Source organism: Pipra filicauda, unplaced genomic scaffold (genome assembly GCF_003945595.2).
Source record: "Pipra filicauda isolate LSUMZ 115617 unplaced genomic scaffold, ASM394559v2 scaffold241_size1546129_pilon, whole genome shotgun sequence".
NCBI lineage: Eukaryota > Metazoa > Chordata > Aves > Passeriformes > Pipridae > Pipra > Pipra filicauda.
In genome coordinates this window covers 1,163,648-1,184,315 of record NW_024104356.1, presented here as the reverse complement: position 1 = coordinate 1,184,315, position 20,668 = coordinate 1,163,648, and the positions used below count along the sequence as shown (strand labels likewise).

Sequence of the window (20,668 nt, the reverse complement as noted above, 5' to 3'; positions counted from 1 at the left end):
TCTGCTGGAATGCACTATATTATGCTCAGGGCTCTACTTCACAGCACAACCTAAAGAATTTCCCCTCTCCTTCAGATCCTGTTTGTTCTTATTTCTTGGAAGGAGCAACATCTTTGCAAAGTCCCTTCAGAGGTAGCTGAAACTTCTAGCTAATGTCTGTTACCTTTCCCCTTAATCCCACAGGAGATTTCTCTCCAGAGTTGTGGGGAGTCCCTTCTTTTGCTGTTAGAAGGTGATGGAAATCTATACTTCAAGCCTCTCTATGTAGGGACCTCCTCTACACGAATGTACACCATAAAAAACTGCACAAGGCTACCCATGATTTTCACATGGAAGATACCTCAATCTGACAGTAAGATCCTGTCTGTCAGCCCCACTGCAGGGATCCTCCAGCCCTATGAAGCCATGGTAAGTTTAAGGTCTACCAAAGTTGTACTTTGCTCTCTACAATACAGCCACAGCCTGACTTTGAATATCTGAATGTGCATTCCCATATGAGTCTTTGACACAGATGGAGGTGGTGGATGATTGAAGGGAGAGTGTCTCCAGAGTTGTCTGTAAAGAATTAGGTTAGCTGTAATGGAGGAAGGGACTGTGCATGGAATGCAACTGTTGAGGTGTTTGGGTTTGTCTCTGGTCTGGAGCTCCTGTGAGCACTCTTGTCTTCTGATTGCAGGCTCAGGCATGGACTTTTACTCCGGATGAGGAGACCAAGTATCTGCTACAAGCTATGGTGTTCGTGAGGTGGAAAATCTCAGATCCTGTGTCTCCCGAAAGTGTCTGTTATGCCTTACAGGTTGTTGGAGAGGGGGCACTGGGCACCATCAGGGTAAGGAACTGGGGCCCACTGGGTAGTGGGAGGGGTACTAGGGTGGGATGGGGATCTTGGACTTTCCCTTTTTGTGCAATCTGTACTGGAGGCAATCAATAAAGATTCACAGCAAAATTCCCAGACAGTGCTTTCAGTGTAGAAAATAGAACTAATTCTAGTGGCCTAATGGCAGCATATTGTAAATGTCCTGCCAGTTCAAATGTGACCTTCCCAAATCCTCTGGGATTGCTCTCAAATCCTCTGTTTCAGACTGAACCAAGCAAGCCGTTTGGCTCCTTGGGAATCATGGTTCTCTCCTCTGTTCTGTCTGCTCTCCTCCATTTGCTCTGCCGTTAGTCTGATTTTTAAGTGCAGTGGACCTTTTCAAGTGGTATAGCCAGTACACATCCACCTGGCTTTCCTCCTATTATCTGCAGATCGGTGCAGCCACCTTCATTTTCACTCAGGCTTCTTAAGCAAACAGAGGTAAATAAAATAATACTTTGTAAGTCATTGCCCCGTGTCAACCATGTTGGACAGATGGGTGATAATGTGTTAGAGGTACCCTAGTCACTATAAATTCTATGTGAGTGCACAACTATCCAAAAGAGAGGGGGACTCAATGCAGGGCCAGCAAACATCTCTCAGCCCTTGACCCAAGTGCACCTGGCCAGCTAGTCTCCTCACAGCCCTAAATATACTACATCCTACCCGGCAAGCAGCCTAAATAATGGTAGGAGAAAGCATTTACAGGAAGGATTGAGCCCCTTGCAGGCCCATTATAATGCCTTAACTGCTCTCTAACTACCTGAAAGGAGGTTGTAGCAAGGTGGGTGTTGGTTTCTTCTCCCAGGTAATAAGCAATAAGGCAAGAGCAAATGGCCTCAAAGTGCACCTGGAGAAGTTTAGATTGGATATTGGGAAAAATTTATTCACAGAAAGGGTTGTCAGTCATTGGAATGGGCTGCCCAGGGAAGTGGTTAAGTCACCATTCCTGGAGGTATTTAAAAGATGTGTAGATGTGGCACTTGGGGACTTGGTTTAGTGGTGGACTTGACAGTGTGAGTTCTATGGTTGGATTTGATGATCTTAGAGACCTTTCCCAACCTTAGTGATTCTCTGATTCTATCTCCCAAGGCATGCCAGGTCCTACATGAAGCAGGGAGCCCTTTGCACTGCGCTGCACATGCCAAGGGATCAGCATATGGGGAGATAAGTGGTGGCTACACTCAACCACTATGCTTGACATGTAACAGTGACCTTAGCGTGGTGGGTTTGTATTCCAGGCGCAAAAGAGGTACCTGGACCTTGGAAATGTTCTGGTTGGTGACCTGCAAAGCTGCAGCATTGTACTGCTAAATGATGGGATCTGTTCTCTGAATTACATCCTCAGTGTGGAACAACTCATCACTGGGCCCTGTGACCCTGAGGAGGTCTGCAGCGATCCACTAGGTACTGTAAAGGAGTTAGCCTGGGATGGGGCCTTAGCTTTTCCCTCTTTTCTCCAAAATCAATCTAGCATGAACTCAGAGGTCGGTCTGCTTGCTGGCTAGCTTGCATTGATTATCTCAAACCTTAAGGTGTCTGCTCCTTTGTGTAGGAGGTGACTCTTCTATCTTGCTAGAAAAAGCATAACCCAGAGCCTGACAACTGAAGTTAGACCAATCTGGACCTTGAAATAAGATGCAATTTCCCAGCAGAGAAGGAAGTTAAATAAAGGAACTTCCCAAAAGAAATGTTGGAGTGCAACCCTTAGCTGCTTTTTTAGAGGATCTCCTCTGGAGCAGTTCCCTCTTCTTTGCTGGCCAAAGGCAGGCTGGGTACTCCCAATAAACTGCCTACAGTTGTAGCCTGGGAATCCCAACTTCCACACCTGAAGCTGATCCTAACAATTAGAAAAGGGGTGGCAGTGGCTTGAGTGCAGGTAGGCTTAGAGATCTGTGTGCTGAACATACATGTGATGTAAGAGGGACCAGTGATGCCACAAGCTTATACCATCTCTTGTCTCCTACAGCTCTAGAGCTGGACTGCTCCAGAGGGACAATCCCTGCAAGATCAAAAGCTTTCATTGGAATAACAGTAAAGCCAGCCCGTCGGCTGCATTACACCTGGTCAATCAAATATGCTCTTTGCACCCCGACAGGTGAGATGGATGTTTTGGGGTGTTCAGAGGTGGGGAACAGCATTTATAAAGGAAGAGACTAGTTAGACAAAGACTTTTCAGCTTGGAAAGTGGAAAATAGCAATGTCACATGAATGGTAGGGAGAAGACAAGATATAAACAACTGTTTATCATTTTTCATTGTGAAAACAAGGCACACTTCAGAAAATGACTAGACTGTAGGCTTAAATCAAAAAAAGGCTTTTTTCACATAGTGCAGAACTAAATTGTGTAAATACAGTTGAAAAGGATCACATTCATAGTCTTTTGGTGATCTCTAAATACACAGCAAGGTACAACTAGAAGCCAGTGGTCTGGAGGTTTTGAGAAGCTGCCAAAGTAAAGACTATGTACGAGTCTCTTTCTCTCTCTCTCTCTCTCTCTCTCTCTCTCTCTCTCTTTCTCTCTTTTCTCTCTTTCTCTCTTTTCTCTCTTTCTCTCTTTCTCTCTTTCTCTCTTTCTCTCTTTCTCTCTTTCTCTCTTTCTCTCTTTCTCTCTTTCTCTCTTTCTCTCTTTCTCTCTTTCTCCCTTTTCTCTTTCTCTCTTTCTTTCTCTGGTCTTGGTAGGGTCTCATTGCCCCTTGTTGCAGGCAAAAGGACCCAGGCAGCTTCCCCTTAATGATGCATGACTACTTTTTGGTGTTTCTTTCTCTCCCAAGCTACAGATCATGCAAGCACAGAAGAGGAGCAGCAACCCCTCTGCTGCATTGTAGCAACGGGCATCTACCCAACTTTGTGCATCACAGATGCCTGTTCAGCAGGAAGTGCCAACAATATCAGCAAGTTGCACCTCTGGAAGCTCTTCTCCTTGGACACACTGAATGAATACTTGGAGCGAGACCCGACTCCCGGCGAGCTCACCTACAGAGTTCCCACAAAGCACAGGTGAGATGAGGAAATGGCTTAGAGGATTTTTGAGTCTCTTGCACGAGCCAGACAGAGATGCTGTGGCCGTTGGCATGTGTTGCAACTCATCCTAGGTGCTACAGGCATTTGCTCACCTCCACTTCTCTGCTTACCCACCCTTGAAAGAAGCCACCAAAACAAAGAATAATTTAACTGCAATGGACCTCTAAAAGTCTCTGGTCTAAACCCCAACCCCATGCTCAAAGCAGGGACGTATAGGTCAGGTTTCCCAGGACCTTGTTCAGTACAAAGCTGAACATCTCTGAGGATGAAGAAACGACAGTTAGTCTGAGCATCTGTTTAACCACTTCCATGGTAGAAAATTTTTTCCTGGTATCTGATTGGATTATCTTGTGCAGTTGCTGTCCCTTAGCCCTTGCTTCATAAGGCTGAACAAACCCAGGTCTCTTAGTTGCTCCTTGTAAGTAATCATAGAATGGTTTGGGTTGGAAGGGGCCTTAAAGATCATCTAGTTCCAGCCCCCCTGCCATGGACAGGGACACCTTCCACTAGACCAAGTTGCTCAGAGCCCCATTCAGCCTGGCCAATGTGCACCAGCTCTCAGCCATCTTGGTGGCCCTCCACTGGACCTGCTCCAGTATGTCAGTGACTGTTGTACTGGGGAGCTGAAGAGAGACTTCAGCTAAGCAGGACTCTCTTATGCAACTTACTCTCATTAGGCATATATGAAAGATTTTTTTTTTTAGAAAGTCAGAAGGCCTGCCTTATGCCCAGCATCTCTTCTCCCCAAAGGGCCAAGAGTGTAAGGTCAGATAAGAATTATAAGGAAAGGAGCCAGTGTAGAATTATCTTCCCCTGTCATGCCCTGCTAACCCTTCCTCCTGTTTCAATTTAATCTCTTCTTTCTCTGTTGCGACCAGCACATGCTTGATCCCTCCAGTGTATACTCCTCTTCTGCTGGATTTCAACTTTGGGTCTGCCCCTGTAGGCTCAGAGCCTGCCCTTGTGATGCTTCTGCTGGAGAACAAGGGTGTGGTGCCTGTGGACTGGTAAGCAGTGCTTGCTGGAGCTCAGCCTTCTTTTTGGGGTATGCTTGGGTGTCTGGAAGTGCTCACAGGGCTGTGAGATATTTGCAAATTAATAGTGTGGGGTTTTTGGGTGCAGCCTGTGTTATGGAGCTGCAACTGAGATCTGTTTGGTGGGTCTGGGTGGGGAAGCAAGCAGAGAGCTGCAGGGACCTGATGAAATGGGATGTGTGCCCCAGCTAAACCCAGCTGGACTGAATGTGCTGACCATGGGCCTGGGGAAGTTTCATGTCCTTGTTGCTGATCAGCTGATTGGTTCCCTAGGGCCTTCTTGTTTCCTTCTGATCAGAAGATGGACATGGAGCTTTGGGCAGAGGATATTGAGTTTAGCCCTCGGGAGCTGCACCAGATGAGAATTCAGGATAACCAGCTCTTCAGTGTTTCCCCAAAGTCAGGAACACTTCTTCCAGGACAGGTGAAATCTGTCCAGCTCTCACACAGGTGACAAGGACAACTACTTGTACTTCAGAGCCTTGTGCTATGTGCCAGAACAGCACATGCCGTCAGTCCCCTGTGTTTCCGTGCCAGATCCTTTCCCTTCACATGTCCCTTACTCAGCAGAGAATGGGCAAGTAAAAGATTCCTGAGCATGTCCAGTTTCTGGACTCCATAGACTTTGTCTTCCCCAGGGGAATGTTTTCATGTCCTTTAACACTGCAGTGCAAAAGGCATTTAGTGTGACATGCTGGGGACACTTGTCTGCCTTGATCTGACAGTTGAGGAGATGAACAAGATGCTGCACTTCCTGTGATTTTGATTATGCAGTTATAGTCATATTTTTGTCCTCAGCTAGAGCTGCTAGCCCTTGTGTGCCTGTAGAGGGTATGAAGGAAAGTGAACACCTCTCCTTTCACAGCAGACCATATTTGAGAAGTACTGGCATTTTGTTGGCCTAGAAACTTGGGTTCCTAAATAGGTGTATGACTAAAATCAACACTGTATCACTCATTCCAGCCCAAACACGAATGTTCTCCCACCACCAGCTCCATCCCCGCCTCCCTGGGGATCTTATGCAACAGTGACTCTTTAGCTGGGAAGTGAATTGTCTCTAATGCTCCGTGTGACCCTGATTCTATCACCCTGGGCACAAGGTTGGTTTCTAATGTTTTTGTCTCTCTCCTCTTTCACTGCTAGACATGATTTCATTGGCACTGATCGCCTCCCCGTCCTGCTGAAGGTTTCCTATGGCCATGAGATTCTGGTAAGATAGCAGGTGTCACCTCCTTCCATTTGCAGAACAACAGTTAGGAACTGATTTAAGAGGTGTTTTCCCCAGAAGCTGCATGGTGTACAGGGACTGTGGCCTTCCCCTGGCATTTGCACTAGCCAGGCAGTAGCAGAGGGCCAAGCAGAGACATAAAACCAACATTCTGACGAACTTGTGGTTCCAGCACAGTGTGATGTGGGCAATGCACTGACAAAATGGCCCTTGGATATCACATCTGCTAGTTTTCTCAGCAAGAGGACCATTATTTATGATTAATCTTTGTACTTTATTACTGGTGTTAGTGTAGAACTACTTCTTCCTTCAAGGGAACTCCAAGTCCAAAACAGCCTCCCCAGGTTTTACAGTCCCTGCATGTTTTCCACACTCTAGTGTAACTCATGGCCAGGATTTCTGTGCGTGCTTTCCCTCATTTCATCTGCTTCACCGTAAGTTTTTCCATGCAGTCTTCCTGGAGTTCAGATCTTCAACCATCCTAACTTCTCTTATATGCAGCTTTCCTGAATCTCTCCATCTCATCAACTCTTCTAAGCTCTTCAAAGCCCCCAGAAATGTGCTCTCCTCCAAAAATACCACCTGCACTGACTGCAGTTTGGGGAAGCACAGGGTGGCAGAGCATCCCCCAGTTCTGGAGGTACAGAAGCAGCTGCCTCTCCAAGCCCAGAAGGTACTCCCTGGGTTCCTGGTTGGCTGTAGCCTTTGTCCACCCACTTATTTCTCCTGCCAATGATAGAGGAGATTCTTACTCATTCTTCCTGCTTCGTTGCTTCCTAAAGCATCCCAGAGCTGATCTATGATGTGTTTTTCCTGAGCATTTCCTCAGGCTTGGAACTAATTTCTCTCTCTCTCCCCCTCTCTAAAACTGTCAGTTAGAGTCAAAGTCACCTTGTGCTCTGCCAGGCACAGCTCATGCCCGGCTGAGCCTTCCTGTCTGTCTCTGAAGTTTCCTATGAGACCATTGTGTTCACACATCTCTTTTATTTTTCTTTTCTTTCGGGACTGTTGTCAGCTGAAAATCCAACCCTTTGACCAAGCTGTTCAAACAGTGGCTTAACTGTGCCTTCCCTCAAAGCCCTTGGACAGGCTCCCTGTGCTCTGCCTGCCTGGCACAATCCTGAGAGTGACTGTGAGCGTTTCACCAGCTGGCCTGTGAGGGAATAGGCTTTGGAGCACCAGAAGCCTATAGGGCATGCATCCTCTCTTGCCACATAGCCAGTGGCTTTGATGGCTACCAGAGGCCACCACTCTGCCTCATGCTGTCACTGCAGAAGGGGCTGAGAAAGCATAGGAGGCCCTGAGGATGAAAAGATTCCTGGGTGCATTTGAACTCTGGCAATAGGAGCTGCAGAGGCCAGTCCAGAAACATGGAGCAGTGCAAGTAGTTGCAACCTGCAGTGATGCAATGCCAGTACTGAACTACTGATATCAGAAAGTAGGAGTGGAAGAGGCTCCGCCTTTTGCAGAGAGGGCAGCTGAGGGGGCTGAGCACAGTGTACCTTCTTTCCTTTCACTCATGGCATGAAGTGCACAGAGCTGGCAGCCCCCGTGGCAGAGACTGTCCTAAGGGTGCTCACATGCCAGGGTGGAGCAAATCCTCACCTGAGAATCTGGTGAAATGTGTAGAATATAGGCTAACCTTAAGGGAAGCAAATGCTGTAATGTCACCCCAGAAGTTAAGTTTTGGAAATTTCAGAAAGCAACAATAAGCAGAGGACAAAACCATTGAGCTGAGGTATTGCTTGGTTATTCTGTCAAATTCCGAATTACTTGGCCTTGGAGCAGTGTTGTTAGCCAGCTGCAAGCCAATGCCTGTTTCTGGGGAGGGGCCTAAATTCACTTCTGTGATTACTCTGCTCATGTGGATAGATTTTGACCTTCCACTCTGTTTCCCCAATAGAGCCTGTCTACTGCATTTTCACGAGAAGCTCCCTCTCCATTACTCCTTCCCATTCAGTGGCCTTCTTTCAGTCCTGTGATGACTGGATTTATAGGTGCTCTGAAGAACCCAAACTGATTTTTCCATTGGCATTTTCTTCTGGCTACAGGAGGAGACTCTGTGGGACTTGTGTGTTACCCAACTCCTTGTGCAGTAGGGTAACATGGCCTCCCACCGCCTAATGCTCTCACAGGCTGTCCTTTGCCCCATTGCCTGTAAGAGTGCAGCTGTGACCTTGTTCTCAGAGCTCCAGAATTGTTTGGCCAGGCAGAATCTGCAGCTCTTAGCAGTTTCACTAGGAAAAGCCCAGCCAGGTGCAGGTGTTGCAGGATGAAGCCAGTTTGCAGAACTCCCTAGAGAAAAGGGCTGGAGAAGGAGATTCCCTGAGCACACAGGTTTCATAAACTGGAAGTGTTTGCAGTTCACTTCTTAGCTGTTAATTAGGTATTGTGAGATGTTACACCTGCAGCACATGTTTTCCAGGCAGCTCTCCTCCCTGGGGAATTTGCATCCCTCTTATGCTCTAAGTCTTCACTGTGGGATGAAGTCTATGTACTCGAAGCAGAATTGATTGCAGCAGGTCTTCACGTTTCTCCATTTATCTCCCTTTAAGTGATAGTCCTCTAAATGTCACATCCTGTCTCAAATGGAAACTAATTACCGTTTTTCCTGGGCATTTGTGGTCTGTTGGAATTCAAGGTGTTTTTTTGACTGAAGGAATATAAATGTGTGCTTCATTCACAAAGCTCACAAAGTTTCCTGTCCCTTTTACCCTTGAAGTTTGAAAGTGTCAGCTTATGTCCTGCTCCTGTTATCATTTTGTCTGGCATATTGTGGCCCTCAGGTGGCTGAATGCTCATGTAGTGCTTTGAAAAGACCCCATGAGGGACCTTTTTAGCATTGTATTTCTAGTCCTCTCTTCTTCCTCACTTTGCTTATGGAACTGAACCAGAATGGGTTGTTTTGAAGGAATTGTCATTCTCTGCTCCCTTTTAAGTAGCTGATACAGTATGTCCTTCAGGTGTCTGTCTAAGGCATCCACCTGCCATCGCAAACATCCTCTCTGTTTTCCGCACATGCACTTGAAAAATAGCTGTGCTTCAGGTTTAACTTACTGTGAATTGCAGCAACTCAGCTCCCACTGGCCCATGCAGAGACATTACTAACTCTGTGACTGCTTTGCAGTCTCTACCCCAAGGGAGACAGCTCAAAGGAGCTTTGGGGTGATTGTGCAGGAAATCGTGCATCATGACTCATCTTTGGCCTGATGGCACTTTTTCTCAAAATGCAGGATCCTGAGTGAATGTAGAATCCCTTCTATGAAATAGCTCTGTAAATCTCTCCATGTTACTTGGAGTGCCTGGTGGCTGCTTTGCTGACAAAATACTGTTGGTCATTATTTGAACACATAAAGTTCGGCTGGGATCTTCTTGCAGCTTTCGGACTGTTAGACACATTCATGGAGCAGATGTCCTTTGTAGTGAGGACATCCAGATGGTCCTTTCCAAGAGGAGGCCATTACTTACCTAAAATCATGTCTTTCAAAAGGGTTTGGCTGTCACAGCTGCATGCTCTCCTATGTACAGCCTAGACACTTTAATTCATGGAGAATTTCCACCATACATTTGCACAGAGAAGCACTGATGCTGGTGCCTGACAGAGCAGAGACAAAAGAATGTTCTTTTTGAAACAAGAGGGGAACCTTTCAGAGAAAAGTTAACAGTTGAGTAGGTTCTCCATCTCCTTGATTTTTTTCTTAGGACCCTCTATCCTGGTATTACCAACTTAAGTCTGTAACTGTGTTGCCTTCAGCTTGCTAAGTACTTCAGAATCCTTGTGTTAGTGATGGGTGCAAGGCCCTGTGAGAAAGTGACTGCATTTCTTTCCACTGTAGCTGACCTTCATTGGCGTGACAGTGGAACATGACCAGCGGTATGCTCATTTTGCATCCACTAAGCACCTTTTCACACCCATTGCCGTTGGAGGCTCCCGCCCCCCCACACAGGTGAGCATCTTGGAATCAAACCCAGCAGCAAGTTAGGGAAGGAGCTAGTGCCACTGTGTCCCAAGGACAGGCAGTGCCTGAGGCGATTCTAAGGAAATGGAATGGCCTCCACAGGAAAGCATTACAGCAGAACTTTGAGACTAGTCCTAGGCAGAGTCTGGAAATGGTACCAGGGAAAGTACTCACCATCTCCAGTTTGACAAGATTTGGTGTTCACTCTAGTCAGAATAATTATGGGGTTGTTCCCTTATTCTCTTGTATTGTCTCTGAGTGAAAACTTACCTATCTGCTCCAGGTACTCTGGAAATAAATTCTAATTAGTTTTTTGGTAAATTAATTAAACTTCCTTAAACACTTATCAGCAAAAAGGCAGCTTTGATTCTGTTCTGCCTAATTTACTTGGGAAATTAATATGTCTGAATTGAATTAAGATCACTTTAATATGAGTGGTTTTGCATTTTAAGTAATCTGCTTTACAGCGATCCCTTTAGCTAATTTGTATTAATTTTCTCCTAATGTGAATTTGCAAGGCACCATTTGGAGAGACGTGGTGGTTATCAATGTACATGTGTGGTGATAAACTTTCAGCACAGTCTCCTATCAGAGCCTCAGTGATAAATCTTGACACAATAAGGTCTCCTCGTTCTTAGGAGACAAGCTGACAAATTAATTATTAATGGTTATCCGAGTCCTCTGGGGAAGTGTTAACTAGTTTAACTCGTATGTGGTATAATAAGGACAGCTCTTTCTGACTCATTTCAGATTTATAAACTCTACAACGGTGGCTCCATGCCTGTGATGTTTGAGGTTCAGCTGGACAACCTCATGAGGATACAGGAGGAGAATTTTCAGCATCCTGTGTTTGTCTGCCTAACTCCTAGAGGAGAAATCCCCCCTGGCAAAACAGGCCACATTGAGTGGATCTTCTCACCACTGGAAGCTAAAACGTACTTGGTAAGATCCTCCTCATGACTACCAGAAACAGATTCTTTCTGTTGACCTAAAATTCTTTAGGTTTCTTACTGATGGTTGGTCCATGTCATGCTACAGCTGAACTGAGCTCCATTCCTCCAAGACACAATCTTCAGATCGAGTGAGTGGCTGGTCTGATCAAGAAATGGAGCAAATAAATTGTTATATCATAAGAACAGATTTCTTCCACAACCAGACTCATCCCAGTCTATATATTTCAAGGATCAAACAGTAACTGGGAATATCAAACAGTATCTGTTCAGATTTGTGGTTCATTGTTGGCCTCCAAAAACTCCCACCAAAGAGACTGAAGTCAGTGTCTTTTATCATTGCAGCACATGCTGCTGCAGACCTCTGGCAACAGCTTTCCCAAAGGCCTCTGTGCTGGACTGCAGCAAGCAGGCAGGGCCAGAGGTGGAGCACTGCTTATTGCCTCCAACTTTTGCTCCAAGTCTCTGACCATCTCATGCTGCAACTGGCTAATTGACTACTTTAACAGCTTTCCTGGGCTAGCAGGAAAGGTCAAGGCCTGAAAAAGAGACTAGATTTCTCTTCTTCCATGCATGGTGTATTTTAGACCAATCCATTAGCAAGTGTGCTAGCTTATTGCACATCTCTACCAAAAATTACTCTGGACTTAAAACTCTTATCTTGTCCAAGGCAGGTTGATGTTCCCATCCACATCCTGGGGGGTGAATCGGCCCTGATCACTTTCCAGGGAGTAGGCTACAATCCAAATGCTGTAGGAGAGGCTACCACATCCAGCAAAGCTTTGTCTCCTTCAGTCTTTCCAGGTTCTAACAAGCTAATTATGCCTGGACAGGTAAGTCCAAGTGTGTGATATGAGCAATATGATCAGTCCAGAAATGTGTGAGAGAGACTGAAGTATGCACATGGTTCATTCTAGCAGTAGCCCGTGTTGCAGGAGAGTTCATTTGCCATGAGATTGAACAAGACATTTCCCTTCCAGCAGGTCGTCTAGAGCCTAACTCATAAAAGCTGAATGGTGCCTTCCTTCCAGTTTGCTGCTTCCATAGTCATTAAAACCAAAAAGGGTTTAGGATTTGTTTGTGTACCAAATTTTCCCTTAGAAGTTACCCCCATCACAGCTGCCTTTCTCATTTGCAGCTACAACACCTTTTTCTTTGGTAATTCATTCACAAAAAGACCAACATACTCCTACATACCTTGTCAAGGCTTGACTCCCACCATTTCACAACCAAACTCAGATGATTCATAACCTGAATGCTGACTGCAGGATGGTCACTAATGCAGGCACATCCCGAGGAATGTACTTGTTTGATCTGCCGCTGGCTCAGCAGGAGCTTGTCTGGCCTGGCTAGAGCTGGCCTGCCAGCCTGGACAGTCTGTTAAACTCACCCCCAGATCCCAACATAGTGAATCAGCGTTAAACAGCATCAGCAGAGGCATTCTGCAGTCAGGTAAAGAATCCATCCTCTGTGACATTAGCATGCCTTCCTTGGATCCCAGACACAGCTCCGTATGCTCTTTGGCTTCTGTAGGGCAATTATGTTCCTGGATACAGCAAAGAGAAGTTGGTTAAAAACCTTCTCAGGCTGCCAATGAAGATGCCATGACACAAGGCTCTGTTATCTGAAACCAAGTAATTAGTTTCTTTCTCCAGTGATCAGTGTACATAATTAGAGTTTGCACTGGGCCTGGAGAATGGGACAAACTAGTAGCATACTAGTACCAACGTGCGTTAGGGTACTAGTAACTTACATTCAGGTTGATGAGGATTATACACAAGCACGTGCCTGGCGTGTTTGTCAGCTCAAGTAGGAAAAGGCCTGGGTTGCAAGTACTGCAGAGAATCTGAGTTTACTGGTCCTCTGTGCTCCTGAGATCCTCTCCTGTCCGGCACCAGTGTTATGTCCTATTCATTGCTTACCCAGTCCCACTGCAACAGGGCTGTCCTCTTGTGGTAAAGTCGTTGCAACCAGAGCAAAGATGGGAGAAATGTAACACTCCCTTAAGTTGTTATGGTAAAGGCAACTGGTGAATATTATCTATGAATTGCTGGATAAATTAGATATGACAGGGTGACTGCCCTTCCCCAGTGGCCACATCCCATCTTCCTTCCCTGGTGTTCCTTCTGGTTTCACCTTGTTTCCTGCAGGTAGCCACCTTGTCACACCACAGGATTTGCTTTGGAAATATCCCAGACTGCACCAAAGCCAGTCGACTTGTCTTTCTCAACAATATCTCGGAGAGCAAGGCTGTTGTGTTTGCCTGGCAGATAAGCCCCTGTAAAGACAAGAGGGTGAGTCCTCTTTGCTCTACAGCCTTCTTGGCCATGTCTGTTGGGTCATGAAAGGATCTTACAACTCCATTTTCAGCAAGACACTCAGTTCTAGAGAACTGGCTTTTACTAGCTGATGAAAGGAAAAGGCAGAGAAAAGTGAAGGCAAGGGTTCGGAGAGGGGGAAAAGGCAGAGAAAAGTGAAGGCAAGGGTTCGGAGAGGGGGAAAAGACAGGAGTTCAGAAGGGAAATCTGAAGACTTAAGTGAGGTAACATAAAGCTGGAACTACAGGATGTGATAATAAACCTCAGAATTCTGTCCACCAGCAAAGTCCATGGTCATTCCTTGAATGTATCAGCTGCATCTCTCTCATGCCACATACCTCTAAGAAGGACACGTGTGTTTCCTGCAAAGAAGAAGGCACATAGGAAGGTCCCAGGACCGTGAAACAGCTCCTCTGGGGATGAGTTTTGTTTTGGTTTATTTTGTTTTCCCCTCATCCCAGGTGTTGCAGATTGCTCCAGAGTCAGGGGTTGTGCAGCCTGGAGAGAGCATCCCTTGCTTCATCACACTGGGACCCACAGGGAATCCCTCCTCCTGCAGCACAGATCTGGTGTGTGAGGTGAGACCCAAGAGGTACCTGTATATTACCATTACCTGGGCATGTCATTCTGGTTCCCAAATGGCTGACCCCAGCAGTCTGCTGCCTGCTGCTTCCAGCTGAAGGAACCCTTCTCTGCTATGCACTTCTCATTCCTGAAGGCACTTAGCTTCATCCTTCCTGATGCTTTAAGTGTCTCTCTCTCTATGTGGCTCACTAGATGAGGTGTAACTGTGCAACATATAGTTTTGTGAGATGAAGTTATGGTTTGAATGAGAGTGGCTTTCAGTGGATGTCAAAGATTTGAAATCTGTAAAAAAGAAGTCTTGCAGCTTTAATATTAGTGGGGGCACAGACTTACAGTAGTCTCCCTCTGGACATTCTCCAGGTTTTCTTTGGCAAGAGAATATTTCTTCTCTGTATGAGTCTTATAATAGCACTGTTCTTTCCTCTTTCTTCCACTGGAATACATGGAAAGCCAGTGGGCTTCTTTCTGGGACTTCCTGAAAAGAGAGAAATTGGTGACAGGCATGGAATTGAGCCAGAGATTGTGTTATTTGCAGCTCCCTGCTCCTTCCAGTCATGGTTTCCTTCATAGGTATACATACAAGAGTCCCTGATTCAGTATGAGAGGGACCTGCAGGAGTGGCAAAAGGAGAAGGAACGGCAGGCTGTGGAATTCACCATCACAGAGAAGGACCTTGGGACTAAGAGTAAGCCAATGTCACCTGCAATGGTAAGCGCTCTCAAAACTTTATGCCAGCTTAGCTTAGCTCAGAAACAGCAGACAGTGTCAACAAGAAATATTCTTTAAAAAAATCTAGGCAAGTTTATAAGAGGATATGAGCCTCTGATCTGTTCAAGACCTCAAAGCTGATCTGTGGATCACTGAAAATGAGATCATGGTTTCCAGCCAAGAATTGCCTTGCAAACTCTGAAATTGCTGGTGACCATCTGAAATTTGGAAGTGCATGAGAAGCCTTAGGAGAAACAAAGCCAGTGGCTGTAGAAACCAGGGTTTGGATTTTTAACCATGAATAAACATTGGAGAGAAATGTGTAGCTAGCAGTAAGAATGTGGCCTGACTGAAGAATGGGAGGATGAGATCATTGACTCTCAGCTGGCACGAAGTAAAAAAAAAAAATCTAGTCTTGTTCTGCTCCATATCTTTCTTACATGGTAATTTCTCTTACTTTTTTTAATATACGTATTTTATTTTATTTTTAGAGGTTATCAGATTCTGCTGAGACAGAAAATCTTCCTGAATCCTCAGCTGTAATCAGGAAATACAAGGTAAGTCAGGCCTGTCTTGCCCGTAGTAGAATCAAACTGGTTGCTTTAGAAAAGAGGCAGATGCTGGATATCACAGCGTGGGAGTCTGGACAGAGAGTAACAACAGGATTTGTAGCTTCAAGGCTTTGGGAGACAGACTGTTTGGAGGAGCCAGAAGAATTAGACTGTCTGGCTGTGTTCTGTGGGCAGTAACTTTCCAGCTGAGGTGAATGGGAATTGAAATTGGAACCAAATGTGTACCCATGACTAGAGAAAGGGGAAAAGGTTTCAAATAAGCAAAAAAGATGCAGGGCAGTTGGCACCTGGACTGGTTTCATGCTGGGAATACAATGGAAAGCAGCAGGACTGGCAGGATGTGGTGCAGACTTTGCCCTCACCACTAGAAGAACTGTGCTCTGTGCCTCAGGAGAAGCTGCAAGACAAACTGCTGGAAGACAGCTTTTCCTGCAGTGGTGCGAAGGTGTGAGACAAGGTTGCAGTTAATGCTCTGCAGAACTGTCTAGGTCCGAAGGCACAGCCACGCTGCACCTAAAGCTGTCAGCAGGACATGCTATGGGAATGGCAGGGCTCATGGAGAACCAGCTAACCCAAGATGTGGAAGGGTTTAGGGGAGCTGAGGGCAGGCTGGGCCTGTGAAGACTGAGGTCACTAGGAGATGCAGCTTGTTATCTTCGGAGTGTCACCAGAGTCAGGCTGTAGCAGTGCTCCTGGGACCCTGTGGAGTGCCTGTGCATGCCTTTCACTGTCCCGTGTGAAGGAATCAGCTCAGGGTGGCTCTAGCTTGGACTGTCTGCCCTGTGCTATTAGATGTGATCAGTGATGCAGATCAAGGCATTCACTTGGGATGAACATAAGAATTGCTGCAGAAAAGTAAAAACAATTTAATTTAGTCATCTAGAGTTTTAACCCCTAGTGTCAATTTGGAGCCTGCAACCACTTGCTGTGTCTGTGTAAGGAGCAGTGAAGGCCCCTGGCCTCATATTCAGTGGCGGGACAGCTACGTCTCAAAGATCATTGAAGTCCTGCGATGCCTGAGGGCTTCCCCAGATATCGGTAATGTCCTTCTGGCCCAGGCTTCTTGCCTACTGCCCTAAGAAACTTCCCCCAGACTGACTGCTGGTAATGCAACCCCAGGTTGGCCCATGTAGTGTGGCTGGAGTCAGTTCTTGGTTTCCTTCCAGGTTGGGGGACAATTTCCCCATGCATTCCATCCATGTACTCCACTTCTCACACAGCACTCCTGGTGTGCTCGTAAGAGCAAAGATGATCTTCCAGAGTTCCACAGTGATAGACTGGAGTACAACAGCCCCAAGTGGGGAGGCTCTGAAGCCCTGCTGACACTTGGGGCAGGCACACTAGGCAGTGAGGAGGGAACGGACCTGATTTTCACTATGGCTGCTTGTGCCTGATAGCAGTACTGTGGTGCTAAGATCATTTTGACACCAGGATCTGGCAGCTCTGGCTGCTGGGCTTTCTGTTCTTATGCCTGTGCTTAAGCCTACACCAGCCTACCTGTGACCAAAGGAGCAACTATATACCTGCCATTTCTTTCTTTCCAACAGACACTACCCCCTATTAAAAGCCACTCTAAGCCCAGTCAGCCATCTGGACCCCTTGAGAGAAGGCTGCTGTTGGGCAAAGACACCAGCCGGGTGCGGGTCAAACCAGAGCATCCCAAGCCCATGCTCTTACACCTTGATGTGTCAGCCAGGTCCCATGCTATTGAGGACTTTCTCAGGAACTTCGCTTTGGAGTTGCCCAAATACTTCTTGTCCCGGTAAGAGATAAAGTTTTTTGGATTGGCTTCCTCTTCTGAGCCAGGGCTGCCCATGCTCTGATATGCACTGAACTTGGAGCTCTGCTCTGCTCTTCTCCAGTGCCTCAGAATTAGGTAAGAGTGCTCTGCTTTCCCGAGCATTAGCTGACATGACCTGTTATTCTCTCTTCCACAAAGGGGAGATACTGTCAGAGCTCAGTGCTCCTCTCTTATGACAGTGTCCACGCTGCTGTCACAAATACAGCAGCTCCCACTCCTTGCCTGGTTCCCTGTACTGCTCGCTGCTTGCCTGAATTGCTCCAGCAGTGCAGGATGGTGCAGGTAGTTTGGTCCAGTAGTGCTCCCACTGATGGAACAACAACTTCTTTCCCAGCTCCTTCAGCGCCCAGCCCTCAGAGAGTGAGTTTGTGGATTGGAGTAGGTACAGAAACAGGATGGACATGGAGCCCAAAAGTACGTCCCTGGTGGCTGCTTTGAAACAGGAGTTGCAGATGATGACTGACATACTCACAGGTGTCATCAGGTGCGTGTCACTTCACCCTCACCTGGTTTAGAGTCCCTGTCCTCCAGAGAATTCATGCAGCATGGCCGGCCCTCTGCTAATCCCAGAGGAATCTGTGCACCCTTATTGCATCATAACAGGGGATCCACCTGCCAAAGGACTATGAGCTCAGGGATCCTGGTATGACAGCCAAAGGCAGGGTCTTGCTCCCCAACCAGAGACTGAGTCCATCTCTCCGTGGTTCCCAGAACTAGGAAGCTCTGCCTGCTGTGATCTTGGAAACAGGCTACATTGGAATACACCTGTTTGGTTTGTCAGCTGCATAGATGTAACGAACAAGGGCTGGGGAAGCAGAGATAGTTTCATTAGTTCAGGCACCCTGAGCCCCAGAAAGCAAGAAGGGACAGACTAAACACTGACATCAGTCAGGGTTTTCCTTTGATTTGTACTATCTTGTAATGATCCTCTGGGTCATATAGATAGCTGATTTGCTGGAACTCATCCTTTATTTTCCTATTCCCAGAGGCCTCTTGGAGAACGCCCAGTTCCACGATGCAGTGAGAAGAAGCCAGGATCAGCCTATTCCATATTTCTCCCAGTTCCGGTCTGCAAAATCAGCAGAGGTCCGGAACAGGAGACAGTGCTCCATGATCCCCTCCAGGGTCTCTGCTTCGTCAGATCTTTACCTTGAGAAAAATGGAGAGAAGAAAGAAATGAGTCAGGAAATCTCTCCCAGTGATTTGCTGCAGTCTTGGGAGATTTTTCACCACAAGCAGTTGAGTGAGAGGAAGGAGATGATAAGTAGGTGAGGAAGAGCTCACACATAAAAGGCAAGATCTCCACAGGCAGGAGAGCCATGGCAGCACACTGCCTGGCCAGAAATCCATTTCCCCTTCAGCCCTGCAGCATTTCTGCTGGGGTGTTTTGTGTTCTCTGAGTGGAAGTTGATGCTAGCCCACCTAGCCACCCTCTGCTGAGCGTGGTTTGTGGAGAGGGAAGGTTTGCTGTGTCTGGGGTTGGGCAGGGTCGGGATGCTGGTAGTTAGTGAGGTCTGCTTTACACTCGGACAGTCCTGGCTGTATTAGACATGAGGGTGAAGTGTGTGCTTACTTCACCTTTTATTTTCACTGCAGTATTTCACTACCTTGCATTTGCTGTGGCTACTCCCTTGCACACTGCTACAGGTTACAAGCATATTCACAAATACCAGCTAGAGCGCAGCTTAGAGGGAGAAGTCAGTAAAACCACAGTCACCCAGCTCTGTCTGGGGTCAGGGCCTGTCACCAGCTAGCACAGTGCTAGGACAAGGGTCAGCAACCCATTGCTCAAGTTTTGGTTCATTGGCCTCAGTGCACAGGAAACAGTGTGTACTCCACTGCTGTCCCTGATGATTCCTGGGAGGAGTCACAGCAAGTAGCCTGCCTTATCTCCTTTCTGATAGCTGTCCTCTGCGTGTACTTCTGTGCCTCTAGGCAGCCGGCTGTTGGGAACCTCGTGGAGCTGGTGCTGGAAAACACACTGCAGAATATCCTGATTGAAGCCAGTCGTGGGGAGGTGGTGCTGACAGCCCGGCCCAGGGTCATTGCTCTACCCCCCAGCCCTTCCCGAAGGTAGCAGAGTATATCTGTGTTCTGATGGGGTACAGGACCTGTCCTTAACATGTCAGGCTGAAGCACAGCCCATTTTTAGACCTTGTGGATTAGCTGAATCCCTGCCTATCAATGCCAAGGCTGCCTGTGCACAAGGGGGAAATCCACTCTCAAAGTCACTGCCCCTTCTTGACTTGTCCTGAGCCACAGAGCAGAGATGGTAATGACACATCCTTTCTGTGGACCTGAGACCCTTATGCAGTTCTGGGCCATGGCCCTATGGGTGAACAGCTGGCCTGACACACTGAAGAGCCCAGAACAAGGATGGTCCTATGGGAGAAGGGGTCAAGGTAGCAGGCAGCACAGCTTCTGACGGCAGAAAGGGGGCAAAGCTTTTGTAGTCCAAGATGGTGTGGGATCTAGTTAGGTTAAGGGAATGGCCATTGGTGGGAGAAGTAGATTTGGGGCTGAGGACAAAGCATGAGAGTTTGCCCCAGCTTGGACAGAATTGCAGGAAGATGGGATTGAAAGTTGATGGGAGAGGGTTGTTGGATGGAGATGTCATCACCAGAGCTGCAATCTCTTCTTCAGAGTCACCAATCCGGCACCCCCAACCACCAGAGCATAGTTGCTGGGCCCTGTGCTGCTTGAGCTCTTCAAGCACATCAAGCTCTCTCCATTCTTCATCCTGTCCCTGTGATGTCCAGAGCAACTCTGACCCTCCCAAACCATGACCTGAGCTCAGCATGCTGGCTGCCTCTGAGGAGGTATGTACTGATTATGTTCTCAGCTCCAATATGAATCCTCTGACAACTCCACAGCAGAGTTCGTGAGATCTCTCCTTTCTGTGGCTGGCCACATCATTGGAGAAGAACTCTGTGCTACAGGGAGCACACGGAAAACCTCTGTGACAATTACCACTTGTCCCAGTCTGTACCAGCTGGGAAAGGAGTGGAATCTGCTTTGAAATGTAGCTGAGGAAGGACTGACAGCTGGGCAATGAGATGATAAGCCCCTGCCGACATCAGTAGGATGCAGGTACTGAATCCTCCTCCCCTCCTTGCTCCAGTGATGGCTGCAGGTTCCCCTTACAGCGACCAGCCTGAGGAGGCAGCTGCAGCACCATCAGCACTGAGCAGCCAAATAAAAGCAACTTGGCCTCCGGATACAGACACCAGCGTGTAACATACATAATTCATGTGTCTGGGCTTGTGAGCACCCTGGACAAGGTCTTTGCTTTTTAAACTGCAAGGCTGTCACCTGGGGAAGGGCATGCTTTGAGCCTTGGCCTGGCTTGGGGGGGTTTGTCAGTAGGTGTCGCAGTGAAGGAGCGGGTTTGTCACAGCCGGGAGGTGGCAGTGTGAGTTGTGAGAAATCCCAGCGGCCGGCGCAGAGGCTGATGCTGGGCCCCAGCTGCTGCTCCCAGGTGGAACCTGCAGGATGGCTGTGCCAGGCAATGGGGCTTGGTTTGCAGCATGTCCCCTCTTCTGCAACCCTGCTATGGGCTCTGCAACGCTGGACTCGCACAGCTGCCCAGCTCTGGTGAGAATGCAGCTGGTGTTTCCCTCCAAACTCTCCTGC

The 20,668-nt window shown here is 47.3% G+C and overlaps 1 protein-coding gene across 6 annotated transcripts in view; it reads left to right on the top strand.

Annotated features, from left to right (window-relative positions):
• CFAP65 (cilia and flagella associated protein 65) overlaps positions 1-20,261 on the top strand; it is a 32,415-nt gene extending 12,154 nt beyond the window's left edge. For 3 of the 6 annotated variants that reach the window (XM_039381843.1, XM_027734808.2, XM_039381844.1), the window contains exons 13-32: positions 184-408; positions 677-829; positions 2,098-2,263; positions 2,826-2,954; positions 3,631-3,856; positions 4,759-4,887; positions 5,188-5,364; positions 6,058-6,124; positions 9,979-10,089; positions 10,852-11,043; positions 11,726-11,884; positions 13,202-13,345; positions 13,831-13,947; positions 14,525-14,662; positions 15,154-15,219; positions 16,782-16,996; positions 17,370-17,519; positions 18,022-18,303; positions 18,971-19,108; positions 19,679-20,261. In XM_039381843.1, coding sequence (XP_039237777.1) covers positions 184-408; positions 677-829; positions 2,098-2,263; positions 2,826-2,954; positions 3,631-3,856; positions 4,759-4,887; positions 5,188-5,364; positions 6,058-6,124; positions 9,979-10,089; positions 10,852-11,043; positions 11,726-11,884; positions 13,202-13,345; positions 13,831-13,947; positions 14,525-14,662; positions 15,154-15,219; positions 16,782-16,996; positions 17,370-17,519; positions 18,022-18,303; positions 18,971-19,108; positions 19,679-19,715 — 3,021 coding nt within the window. In that variant the 3' untranslated portion in view covers positions 19,716-20,261. The remainder of the gene's footprint in view (positions 1-183; positions 409-676; positions 830-2,097; positions 2,264-2,825; positions 2,955-3,630; positions 3,857-4,758; positions 4,888-5,187; positions 5,365-6,057; positions 6,125-9,978; positions 10,090-10,851; positions 11,044-11,725; positions 11,885-13,201; positions 13,346-13,830; positions 13,948-14,524; positions 14,663-15,153; positions 15,220-16,781; positions 16,997-17,369; positions 17,520-18,021; positions 18,304-18,970; positions 19,109-19,678) is intronic. The other 3 variants (XR_003543266.2, XR_005563710.1, XM_039381842.1) reach the window with 3 other exon arrangements.
• The last annotated feature ends 407 nt before the right edge of the window (positions 20,262-20,668 follow it).